The sequence below is a fragment of the Macaca fascicularis genome, chromosome 10 (assembly GCF_037993035.2).
Source record: "Macaca fascicularis isolate 582-1 chromosome 10, T2T-MFA8v1.1".
NCBI lineage: Eukaryota > Metazoa > Chordata > Mammalia > Primates > Cercopithecidae > Macaca > Macaca fascicularis.
Window position 1 is genome coordinate 88,300,609 of NC_088384.1, and position 12,127 is coordinate 88,312,735.

At 46.9% G+C, this 12,127-nt stretch overlaps 1 protein-coding gene across 5 annotated transcripts in view; it reads left to right on the plus strand.

Annotated features, from left to right (window-relative positions):
- Nucleotides 1–12,127, plus strand: part of POFUT1 (protein O-fucosyltransferase 1) — a 32,001-nt gene that overhangs the window by 7,636 nt on the left and 12,238 nt on the right. For 4 of the 5 annotated variants that reach the window (XR_006689859.3, XM_074005020.1, XM_045362729.3 and 1 more), the window contains 2 exons: nucleotides 377–559; nucleotides 1,694–1,806. Coding sequence is in view for 4 of the 5 variants with exons in the window: in XM_045362729.3 (XP_045218664.1) it covers nucleotides 377–559; nucleotides 1,694–1,806 (296 nt within the window). In the remaining variant the exon portion in view is untranslated. Of the gene's footprint in view, nucleotides 1–376; nucleotides 560–1,693; nucleotides 1,807–2,092; nucleotides 2,168–3,788; nucleotides 4,898–12,127 lie in introns of those variants that run through there. The other variant, XM_065522966.2, reaches the window with a different exon arrangement.

The window sequence follows — 12,127 nt, forward strand, 5'->3', positions numbered from 1 at the left end:
GTTTTTTTGAGACGGAGTCTTGCTCTGTCATCCAGGCTAGAGTGCAGTGGCATGATCTTGGCTCACTGCAAGCAACCTCTACCTCCCAGGTTCAAGTGGTTCTCCTGCCTCAGCCTCCCGAGTAGCTGGGACTACAGGTGCTCACTACCGTGCCCAGCTGATTTTATTGTATTTTTAGCAGAGACAGGATTTCGCCGTGTTGGCCAGGCTGGTCTTGAACTCCTGACCTCAAGTGATCCGCCCGCCTTGTCCTCCTAAAGTGCTGGGTTTACAGGTGTGAGCCACTACGCCTGGCCTGGAGTGTATTGTTTTAATAAATGTCTAAAGTAGCCTCTAGGGCACTGAGGTGGGACCTCTGCTCCTCCTTTTCCTGCAGCTCCATGTGTCTTACCAGAAGTACTTCAAGCTGGAGCCCCTCCAGGCTTACCATCGGGTCATCAGCTTGGAGGATTTCATGGAGAAGCTGGCACCCACCCACTGGCCCCCTGAGAAGCGGGTGGCATACTGCTTTGAGGTGGCAGCCCAGCGAAGCCCAGATAAGAAGACGTGCCCCATGAAGGTGGGTCCTGTGGGTTCGGGGTCCCTTTCTTCCTGTTCCATGTCCTCTAGGCCCCCAAGACTATGTCATGGCAAAATGCAGGGAAAGGACTTAGAGTAGAAAAACGGAGATTTAAGTCCTGTTTCTGGCATTTGTTAGTAGAGCAGCATCACCTCGGGCAGAAGACTTTGCTTCTCTGAGCCTTCATTTCTACCTACAAAATAGAGATGCCAGTCCCTGCTCTGTCTCACTCATAAAGTGTCTTGAGGGCCAGGTGAAAGAGTGCTTATAAACTGCAAAGTGTCACATCAGTACTAATAACTAATATTCACGTAGCACTTACTATATATGTCAGATACCATGCTAAGAGCTTTACGTGTATCAACTCATTTAATACTCACACTGTTCCATGAAGAGAATACTTATAATATCCCCACTTCATAGAGAGGACACTGAGGACGGCACAGAGAGGGTCAGTATCTTACTCAGGATCACACAGCAAACAAGTGGTAGAGCTGGGATTCAGCCTTAGGTAATTTGGCACCATTGTCTACCCACTTAACTTGAATACTTTCCTGCATCTCAGCAGGCAAATGAGAGGCTGTCATATCTTATTAGAAGAAATTTGTGCATTTCTGGCACTTTGGAAATAAGGCAACCCCCAAATATGTCTTTCGGTGTATGTTCTAAAGTCTTAGGAAAGTGGTTGGAAGAACCATGAAATTTGAGAAAGGAGACCTAGCTCACAGCCCCAGTAGTGCCCTTACTTGCTTGTAACCTTGGGTAAGTGTCTGACCCTCAGTGGGCCTTGGTTTCCATCTTGAAAATGAAGGCATTGGATTAGCCAATCTTGAATGTCTCTTGAAGCTCTAGTCCTTGGTTCAGGTCTGCTTCTCCCCAGACCGTCATCAGTGCTGCCGGGTCAGCAGGGTGTGACATGTGAACAGGAAAGACTTTCCTGCTGGAAACCAGAATTAAAGCCGAGGCATCTCCTCAGTCCCTGGCCCAGGAATTACAGAGTGACATTCCTCCTAGGCCATCCTGTGAGAGTGTTTTGGCCTGAGTCAAATCACCCAGGTTTTCCCACCTACTGGCCCCATCCCCAAATGGCTTTCCATCCCCCTCAGTAAGCTTTCCACCACTCTCTTTCTGCAGGAAGGAAACCCCTTTGGCCCATTCTGGGATCAGTTTCATGTGAGTTTCAACAAGTCTGAGCTTTTTACAGGCATTTCCTTCAGTGCTTCCTACAGAGAACAATGGAGCCAGAGGTACTTGGAGGGGGTAGGGTTGCTGGGTTTAGGGGAGGGGCATGGAGCTCGTGGGTATTCTGCACCTTCTGGCACTCTCTCGGTCTTCCCCACCCTGATGTATGAGACCAAAGGTGCCGGTGCTCTGTCTGTTGAACTTGGAATCCTGTGTGATCTGTTCCCATCTCCACGCCTGACACGGTGGAACGTTGACCTGCCATGAGGTTGAGAAAGAGTTTATCGGTTGATAAGGGATGTCATAAAAAGAACATTCTGCAGTCACATGAGTCTCAATTTCCTCCTCTAGGCGTGAGAATCACTCCTGTGTTACCTTACTCTTCACAAGGTGAAATTGGGAGCAGCTTCTAGAGAACATCTTCAGGTGCAGACCGAGAAATGATGTCATCTTGATAATTACTGGATGTGTTTATTAATTGCACTCCATTAGCCCCTGTTTAAAAAAAAATAGGTTAGCAGGGCATGGGCACAGGCTGTGAAACATTTATAGGGCGTCTGTCATGTCTGAGACATAATACTCAGAGGCCAGTGGTGATGTGTGAAAATGAGGATGACCGGCCCTGGTTTTCTAGGAGCTATGATCTCACAATGACAGTAATCAGCATAGTGTACTTGTCCTTAATGCTATAGCATGGCAGAAAAGATCGTGGGCTTAGAAGGCAGATATTGGTTAGGAGGTGCAAGGAACATACTAATTCATATGTGGTCAAAGCACTTGGCATTTAATAGGCCAAAGGTAAACAGATATAGAGAAATGAGTCTCACGCCTGTAATCCCAGCACTTTGGGAGGCCAAGGTGGGTGGATCACTTGAGTCTAAGAGATCAAGGCTGCAGTGAGCCATGATGGTACCCCTGCACTGCAGCCCAGGTGACAGAGCAAGGCCCTGTCTCAACAAAACAAAACAAGCACAGGCCGAGGAGTGAGACAGTCCTGAGCCCTGAGCCATCACTGATGGTATCTGCTTCGTAGTGCATGAAGTGCATATTCCGCACTAAGCAGCCAGCCAGTGTTGGCTGTCAGTGTTATTGCTCACGTGCTTTATTTTATTTAAGCCTTTGAGATAGTTCATGAAGTGGGTATTGTTATCAATTTCCATTTTATAGGCGAGGAAACTGAGCCCAGTGAAGTTAAATAACTTCCCAAGGTCATTGAGCTATTGAGTGGACAGCTCGGGTCTGTTTGTAAATCTTTATTTTATTTTATTTTTATTTTTATTTTTATGTATATATGTATGTATGTATGTATTTATTTATTTATTTATTGAGACAGAGTCTCGCTCTGTCGCCCAGGCTGGAGTGCAGTGGCGTGATCTCGGCTCACTGTAACCTCCACCTCCCGGGTTCATGCCATTCTCCTGCCTCAGCCTCCCGAGTAGCTGGGACTACAGGCGCCCACCACCACACCTGGCTAATTTTTTTGTATTTTTAGTAGAAACAGGGTTTCGCCATGTTAGCCAGGATGATCTCAAATCTCCTGACCTCGTGATCCGCCCGCCTCAGCCTCCCAGAGTGCTGGGATTACGGGCGTGAGCCACCACACCCGGCCTGTAAATCTTTAATAAATAACAACAGCTAAGATTCATTTAGTGCATTCTATGTGCCAGACACTGTTCTAAGTCTTCACAGGTATTGACTCACTTACTCTTTCCCTGAGTCTGTGGGTTGTTACTGTCATCTATGCTTTACACTTAGAGAAATTGAAACAGAAAGGAGTAAGGTCCCTTGCCCAAGGTCATGAAGCTTGAAGTTGCAGAGCTTGGTTTTGAACCCAGGAAGTCTGAATCCAAAGCACCAGTTATTTTATATATTTATATTTGAAACAGGGTCTTGCTTGTTTCCCAGGCTGGAGTACAGTAGTATGATGATAGCTCACTGTAACCTCAAATCCCTAGGTTCAAGCAATCCTCCCCACTCAGCCCCCCAAGTAACTGGGACTGCAGGCATGTGCCACCACGCCTGACTAATATTTTGTTTTGTTTTGTAGATATAGGATCTTGCTATGTTGCCCAGGCTGGTCTTAAACTCCTGGCCTCAAGTGATCCTCCCACCTCAGCCTCCCAAAGTGCTGGGATTACAAGCATGAGCTGCTGCGCCCAGTCCCAAAGCACCTGTTCTTAATCACCATGGATTAAATAGCTGTGCCTTTAACAGCTGCCAGTTCCTTTCTGGGACTTGCCTTTGCACCTAGTTCATGCGCTACTGAGGATCCTCAGTCATGGCAGATTTAAATCTTCTTCATTGTTGATCCCAGATAACACACTCCCATTCGTCTGCCTGCATGGTTCTCCCCCATTCACCTCCGAATGAACTGGAGCTGTTGCCAGAGGCAGACCTGCCCTCAAAAGATGGAGATTTGCCCATGTTGACAGTATGCCAGGGGGAAAAAAAGTGCCACCAACTCTAAAAGCAGCTCCAAAAGCAAATTCCAAAAAGCCAGAAAAAGCACACAATCCTAGTAGGAAGAGAAAGGACAATGGTGCATGGGGAGTGTTGTTGAAACACTTGTTTATTGCCCCATAGCTTTGTTTTAGTTCATTGAGTTGTAAGAATTACATGAGGGTTTGAGGAAGTTTGTGCCTTACAGCCAAGTTTTTGGGAAAGGAAAATTAGTAAGGAAGATGAGGTCCCTGGAGGGAGTTTAACGGAGTTGACAGTCTCTGGACAACTGCCTGCCTGCCTTCAACATGTACTTAAGAAGCACTTCCTGAGCGTCAAGGGCTGGTTTGGATGCTGGGGATACAGGCCAGAATAAGGCAGATAAGGTCCCTGCCCCAATGGAACTCACAGTCTAACAGGGGAGATAGTGAATAAACTTTTACATAGGATAGTTCCAGAGTGACATGGTGCTTAGAAGGATGTTAAACAGGTGGTATGTGATTGGCAGGGCTAAGACCAGAAGGATGAGATGGAGCCAGTTATGTCAGAGTTAGAGGGAAAGTAGTTCACAGCAGGAAGTCAGGAGCAAAGACCCTGAGGCAGGAATAAGCTTGGTATGGTGAGGGGGCAGAAAGAAGGCAATGTGGTACACAGTGAGTGAGAGAATGGTAGGATGTTGCTGTCATCTGTTGCTGCATAATAAATCACTACAAAACTTAGTAGCATAACAATAGTTATTATTTCTCATGGGACTGTGGGTTAACTGGGCTTAGCTGGGCAATTCTTTTGGGTTTTCATTTTTCCGTTTTCTTTATGGAATCCCTGCGTACAAAGTTTAAATTCAGGTTAAACATCTATTTCTTGGAATGAATAACCTTTATTCTGAGGCAATGAGTACCCTCAGATATGGTGGGAGATTTCTTTCTTTTTTCTTTTTCTTTTTTTTTCTTCGAGACAGGGTCTAACTCTGTTACCCAGGTTGGATTGTAGTGGCTCCATCACAGCTCACTGCAGCTTTGACCTCCCAGGCCCAAGAGCTCCTCCCACCTCAACTCCCCAAGTAGCTGGGACCACAGACACACACCCCCGTACCCATCTAATTTTGTTTATTTTTTGTATAGACAGGGTTTTGTCATCTTGCCCAGGCTGGTCTTAAACTCCTGGCTTAAAGTGATCCTCCTGCCTCGACCTCCCAAAGTGCTGGATCACAGATGTGAGCCACTATGCCTGGCGTAGAGGTTTCTTTTTTAATGAAGAAGAAAAATTTACATGTAATTCATTACTTCTCCAAAAAAAATTAACATTTTGATGTGTATACTTGTGTCCCCCACACATTTATATGTATATTATATATACACATACATATCTACACATATTAGCTTAAAATGAAATCAGTGTGTGTGTGTGTATATATATGTATAAATATATATATAATCAAATAATAATTAATTTTTTCATTTTGGTTGGGCTCAGCAGCTCATGCCTGTAATCCCAACATTTTTGGAGGCCAAAGCAGGAGAATCGCTTGAGGCTAGCCTGGTCAATATAGCAAGACCTTGTCCCTGCAAAAGAAAAATTTAAAAATTTGCCAGGCATGGTGGCATGCACCTGTAGTCCCAGCTACTGTGGATGCTGAGGCAAGAGGATTGCTTGAGCCCAGGAGTTCAAGGCTGCATTGAGCCATGATTGTGCCACTGCATTCCAGCCTAGTTGACAGAGTGAGACCCTATCTTAGAAAAGAAACACCCCGGCCAGGCGCGGTGACTCACGCCTGTAATCCTGGCACTTTGGGAGGCCGAGGTGGGCGGATCACGAGATCAGGAGTTCGAGACCAACCTGACCAACATGGTGAAGCCCCGTTTCTAAGTTAGCTGTGCATGGTGGCTCATGCCTGTAATCCCAGCTACTCAGGAGGCTGAGGCAGGAGAATTGCTTGAACCTGGGAGGCAGAGGTTGCAGTGAGCCGAGATCACACCACTGCAGTCCAGCCTGGACAACAGAGCGAGACTCCATCTGAAAGAAAAAAAAAAAGACACCCCTCCTTAATTAAAAAACTTGTCCTTTTGAGATGTAATTTGTATCAATATTTACCAGTTTGGTAAATATTGCTGGCAGGATCGATTCTAAACATTTAAAAACACAAGATTTCAAAAATTGTTACTGGTGTGTATATATGTATACTAGTGGAACTTTTTTTAACCATTTTTAAGTGTACACTTCAGTGACATTAAGTACATTCACATGTGCAAACATTACGACTATCCATCTCTAGAATTTTTTCATCTTCCCAAACAGATACTCTGCCCGTTAAACCATAACTCCCATTTCCATGTCCCCGCGGCCCCTGGTAAATGCTTTTCTACTTTCTGTCTTTGAATTTCTCTAGGTATCTCATAGGTACTTAGGTATCTTATAGAATTGGAATCATGCAATATGTATCTTTTTGTGTCTGACTTATTTCATGTGGCAAGGTTCATCAGTGTTGTAGCCTGTATCAAAATTTTAGTCCTTTTAAGACTGACTAATAGTCCATTGTATGTATATACCACATTTGTGTATCTCTTCACCTACTGATGGACACTTGAGTTAGCTGGGCAGTTCTTGCTTGTGGTCTTATGTGGCTGCAGTCAGCTGTCAGCTAGGGCTCAAGTTATCCTCCTTTTTTGGTAGAGATGGGGATCATGCTCTATTGCCCAGGTTGGTCTTGATCTCTTGGCCTCAAGTAATTATCCTGCCTTGGCCTCCCAAAGTGCTGGGATTACTTCATGAGCCACCATGCCCATCCAGGGCTCAAGTTATCTAAAGGCTTGACCATGGCTGGGCACAATGGCTTACACCTGTAATCCCAGCACTTTGGGAGACTGAGGCAGGTAGATCACTTGATCCCAGGAGTTCAAGACCAGCCTGGCCAACATGCCAAAACCCAGTCTCTACTAAAAATATAAAAAATTAGCTGGGCGTGGTGGCACACACCTGTAACCCCAGCTACTCGGGAGGCTGAGGCATGAGAATCGCTTGAACCTTGGAGGTCGAGGTTGCAGTGAGCCGAGATTGTGCCACTGCATCCCAGCCTGGGCAGCAGAGCAAAACTCTCTCAAAAAAAAAAAAAAAAAAAAAAAAGGCTAGACTGAGCTGCATGTCCAGGAAGTCCCCCTCATGTGTGGTGGGTGATGCTGCTGTCATCTGGGAGCCAAGCTGGGGCCACCAACAAGCATGTATACACATGACCTCTCCATATGGCTTGGGCTTCTTACAGCATGGCGCCTGTGTTCTGAGAGGGGACATTCAGGGAGTGAGTGTCCCAAGAGACAGAAAATAGAAACTGCGGGCTCCCTAACAACTGAATCTGGAAACCGGCACAGTGTCACTTGTGTTGGGTGCTATTGGGAGGAGGCAGAGCCCACCTAATGGGAAGGGGTTCAAAGACTTGATGACCACTTTTAATCTGCCACACAGGAAAGGAGATCAGAAGGTGGGCGGGGGTCAAAACACTCAGGTTTGTAGGCCCTGTGAGGCAATCTGCTAAGAAGCCCGTGAATGATTAGTAGGGATGAATTTGAATGTCTATGAACATTTAACATTAAACATTTCTTAAGATACAGGATACTTCCTTGCTATGCAAATTTGTCCTTGGAGAGGAGAGAAAAATGGAATCAGAGAGTGAAGCTTACTGTGCGATTAGGCAGCTGCTCCCCTTCTCTGACCTCAATGTCCCATCTATAAAATGAAGGGGATGGGCAAGATGAGTGGTTTTGAAGCTATCTTCAGAGTTTTCAAGAAGTGCTTGTCAGGCATGATGGCTCACACCTGTAATCTTAAGGGATTACAGGGAGGCCCAGGCAGGTGATCCCCTGAGCCCAGGAGTTCAAGACCAGCCTGGGCTCCATAGTGTCATCAAGAATCCAGCTGGGTGCAGTGGCTCACACCTGTAATCGCAGCACTTAGGGAGGCAGAGGCAGGCAGATCACTTGAGGTCAGGAGTTTAAAACTAGCCTGGCCAACATGGTGAAACCCCGTCTCTACCAAAAGTACCAAAAAAAAAAATTAGCCAGGCATGGTGGCACACGCCTGTAATCCCAGCTACTCAGGAAGCCAAGGTAGGAGAATCACTTAAACTTGGGAGGCGGAGGTTGCAATGAGCTGAGTTCATGCCACTGCACTCTAGCTTGGGCGACAGAGTGAGACTTCACCTCAAAAAAAAAAAAAAAATCAGGCTTCCATCTCTTTGTTCAGCCATCCAGCATTAGCTTTTGTGTCACCTCATGGGCCAAGATGGCAGATGAAGCTCCAGCCATCACATCCCAACTGGAGGGACAAAAGTTGCAAAAGGGCATATCCTCCCTTTTTAAGAAGCTTTTCCAGAAGTTCATTATAACCCTTCTGCTTACATCTCATTGGCTAGTATTAGGGCACATGGGCCATACCTACCTGCAAGAAGTACTTAGAAATGTCTGTCTGTCTTTCCCCCCTCGCCCCCCGGGGTATGTTTGGCTGATAAGAAGTGTCTTTATTTTAGGCTGCCATGTATGCAGCTGAAAACTGGGTTCTTGGGAAGGAGGGTAAGAGGTATTTCTTCTTTACCACATACTTTCTGAGGATCCTTCCAGCTCTGATGGTTCTGAGCCTGTGAATAGCCTGGCACAGCTCTAATTCAGCTGACACTTACTGCACATTGACTGTCGGAAGGCAATGGACCGTCATGCCAAACTATTCTCATGTATAATGGTCCAGGTATTTGAGCGCATGGCTTGTCATTCTCCCAGGCTGCTGCCGCCTCCCTGTGGGAACCAGAATGAGCCTGGAAGAGTGAGAGGGAGCCAGCCATGCAGAGACCTGGAGGGAAAGACAGTCCTTCATGGCAGGGACATCCAGAACAAGGCCCTGCCTTGTTCATGTCCCTGGGTCTTCTGCACTCAATATGGGGTTCATCCACTCGTGGTCCCACAAATAGACACTGGACACATAAATACATGCTGTATACAGAGAAGTCCCAGTTTGTTGGAGAATCTCAGCAGCACAGGCATGGTGGTGAAGAACCCCAGAGGTTCACTGGGCCCAGCAGCAGGAAAGCCAGCCCACTTCAGCTGGATAGCAGTAGGCAAAGAACCTGACCACGGGTGAGCAGTCACCGGGCAGGTGGAGCTGGTCAAGATTTTCTTTCCAGCCAAGGTCCCTGTTCCCCTGGCTTTCTTTCCAGACAGCGCTGTCCTACCGCACCAAGAGTGAGTGAGCAGATCAGCCTTAGCCTCTCGCTGCTTGTTGGGTCTGAGCTGATGTTGTCCCACTGGGACAGCTCTTTGCTGGTCCAGATCCAGGTAGAGGGGACACACATTCCAAGTCTGGAATTCACCAAAGGTCGACTGCAGGTGCTTTCCAAGAGGTCGGAGGGTGGCCGGGGGGCTCACATCCTGGATTTATCCCAATGTTCCAGCCCCTCTGGGAGATCTACTCTGGTTTTCCTTTGAAAATCCTTTGAGGTAGCATCTGAAAGATGAGCTGAAGACCTGGCCCTTAGTAGGTACTCAGGTAACATGAGTTCCTTCCTTTTCTAACCTCTGACAGCCTGATCTGGTCTTTCTGGTGAGGTCCCCAAATCTTTCTCGTTTATTCTAAAATATTTATCATGCCTACCATGGGATAAGGCCTGTGCTGGGGCTGGGAATCAGATTAAGCCACAGACTCAGCTCATTGTCAGGGGTGGAGGAGATGGGAGTGAGGGGTAGTAGTTAAGAATGTAGGATCTGGGCCGGGCGCGGTGGCTCAAGCCTGTAATCCCAGCACTTTGGGAGGCCGAGACGGGCGGATCACGAGGTCAGGAGATCGAGACCATCCTGGCTAACACGGTGAAACCCCGTCTCTACTAAAAAATACAAAAACTAGCCGGGCGAGGTGGCGGGCGCCTGTAGTCCCAGCTACTCGGGAGGCTGAGGCAGGAGAATGGTCTAAACCCGGGAGGCGGAGCTTGCAGTGAGCTGAGATCCGGCCACTGCACCCCAGCCTGGGCGACAGAGCGAGACTCTGTCTCAAAAAAAAAAAAAAAAAAAAAAAAAGAATGTAGGATCTGGAGCACACTGCCCGGATTTAAATCCTGGCTCCACCAATTCCTGGCTGTGCAACCTTGGGCATGTTACATAACCTCTGTTCCTCAGTTTCCTTATCTGTAAAATGAGAATGACAGTACACTTCCCTCCCAGAGCTCTTGTGAAAATCAAATTACTTAATATACGTAAGCAATCGGAGCATTGCCTGTCACATAATGAGGCCCAATAAACAATTCACAGTTATGTATATAAACAAAACTGGAGTCTAGGCCGGGCGCAGTGGCTCACGCCTGTAATCCCAGCACTTTTGGAGGCTGAGGCGGGTGGATCATCTGAGATCAGGAGTTCGAGACCAACCCGGGCAACATGGTGAAAACTCATCTCTACTAAAAATACAAAAATTAGCCGGCCATGGTGACACGTGCCTGTAATCCCAGCTACTCAGGAGGCTGAGGTAAGAGAATCACTTCAACCAGGGAGGCGGAGGTTGTAGTGAGCCGAGATCACACCACTGCACTCCATCCTGGGAGATAGAGCGAGACTCCATCTCAAAAAAAAAAAAAAAAGAAAACTGGAGTCTAGCAAGACAAGTGTCACCCAGCTGGACCATCAAGGAACACTTTCTTGTCACTGGTCCAAAGCCTGTGTAAGTGACACAGGCCTTGGATAGTGTATGTGGGAGCAATGGCAAACAGGCTGCTCAGGTCCCCAGCCTCACCAGCTGGCAGTTCCATGGGCAGAGAAGATGGCTGCGGGGCATATTGTTGTGCAGAAGGCAGCAAGAGAAGTGGGACAGGAAACCGTCCCTAAGGAGGTGAGGCTTGGGAGTTCTGACTGACCTTGGAGGTGTGGAAGGTGTTTGCTGAGCAAGCGGTCAGTGTTGGGTGTGGAGAATGAGTGGCATGTCTGTCAGAGCACTGTTGTGTGAGGGAAAGATTGGAATGACCTCACTGTCCAGCAAGAGGAAAATAGGTAGGTAAATTGCAGTTTATTTGTACAAAATGGAAAGCTTTTAGAGAAGCCAATACAACCACATGATCAACATGGCTAAGTCTCTGAAACATAAAGTTGAATTTTTAAAAAGTTGATTAGATTTGTATGTAACCTTTAACTAGGTTATATGCAATGTGATGATAATGATGATGAGAGCTAGCATTCTCTGAGCGCTTTCTGTGTGCCAAGGTACTGTTCTAAGTGCTTTGCTTTAATACATTAATCCTCTCAGCCCTATAAATGAATATATTAATTAGCTTGACTGTACTAATCATTTAACTACATACACGTATATCAAAATATATTGTATATCTTAAATATATACAACTTTTTTATTTTTTGTTTATTTATTTATTTATTTATTTATTTATTTTGAGACGGAGTCTCGCTCTGTCACCCGGGCTGGAGTGCAGTGGCCGGATCTCAGCTCACTGCAAGCTCCGCCTCCTGGGTTCGCTATTCTCCTGCCTCAGCCTCCCAAGTAGCTGGGATTACAGGCGCCCGCCACCACGCCTGGCTAATTTTTTATATTTTTAGTAGAGGTGGGGTTTCACTGTGTTAGCCAGGATGGTCTCGATCTCCCAGCCTCGTGATCGGCCCATCTTGGCCTCCCAAAGTGCTGGGATTACAGGCATGAGCCACCACGCCTAGCCAACTTTTTTTTATTTTTTTGAGACAAGGTCTCACCCTGTCACCCTGGCTGGAGTTCAGTGGCATAATCATGGCTCACTGCAGCCTCAACCTTCCAGGCTCAAGCTATTTTCCCGCGTAGTCTCCTAGGTAGCTGAGACCACGGGCACACACCACAACACTCGGCTAATTTTTTGATTTTTTTGGATAGATGGGGTGTTGCCATGTTGCCCAGGCTGGTCTTGAACTCCTGGGCTCAAGTGATCTGCCCACCTCAGCCTCC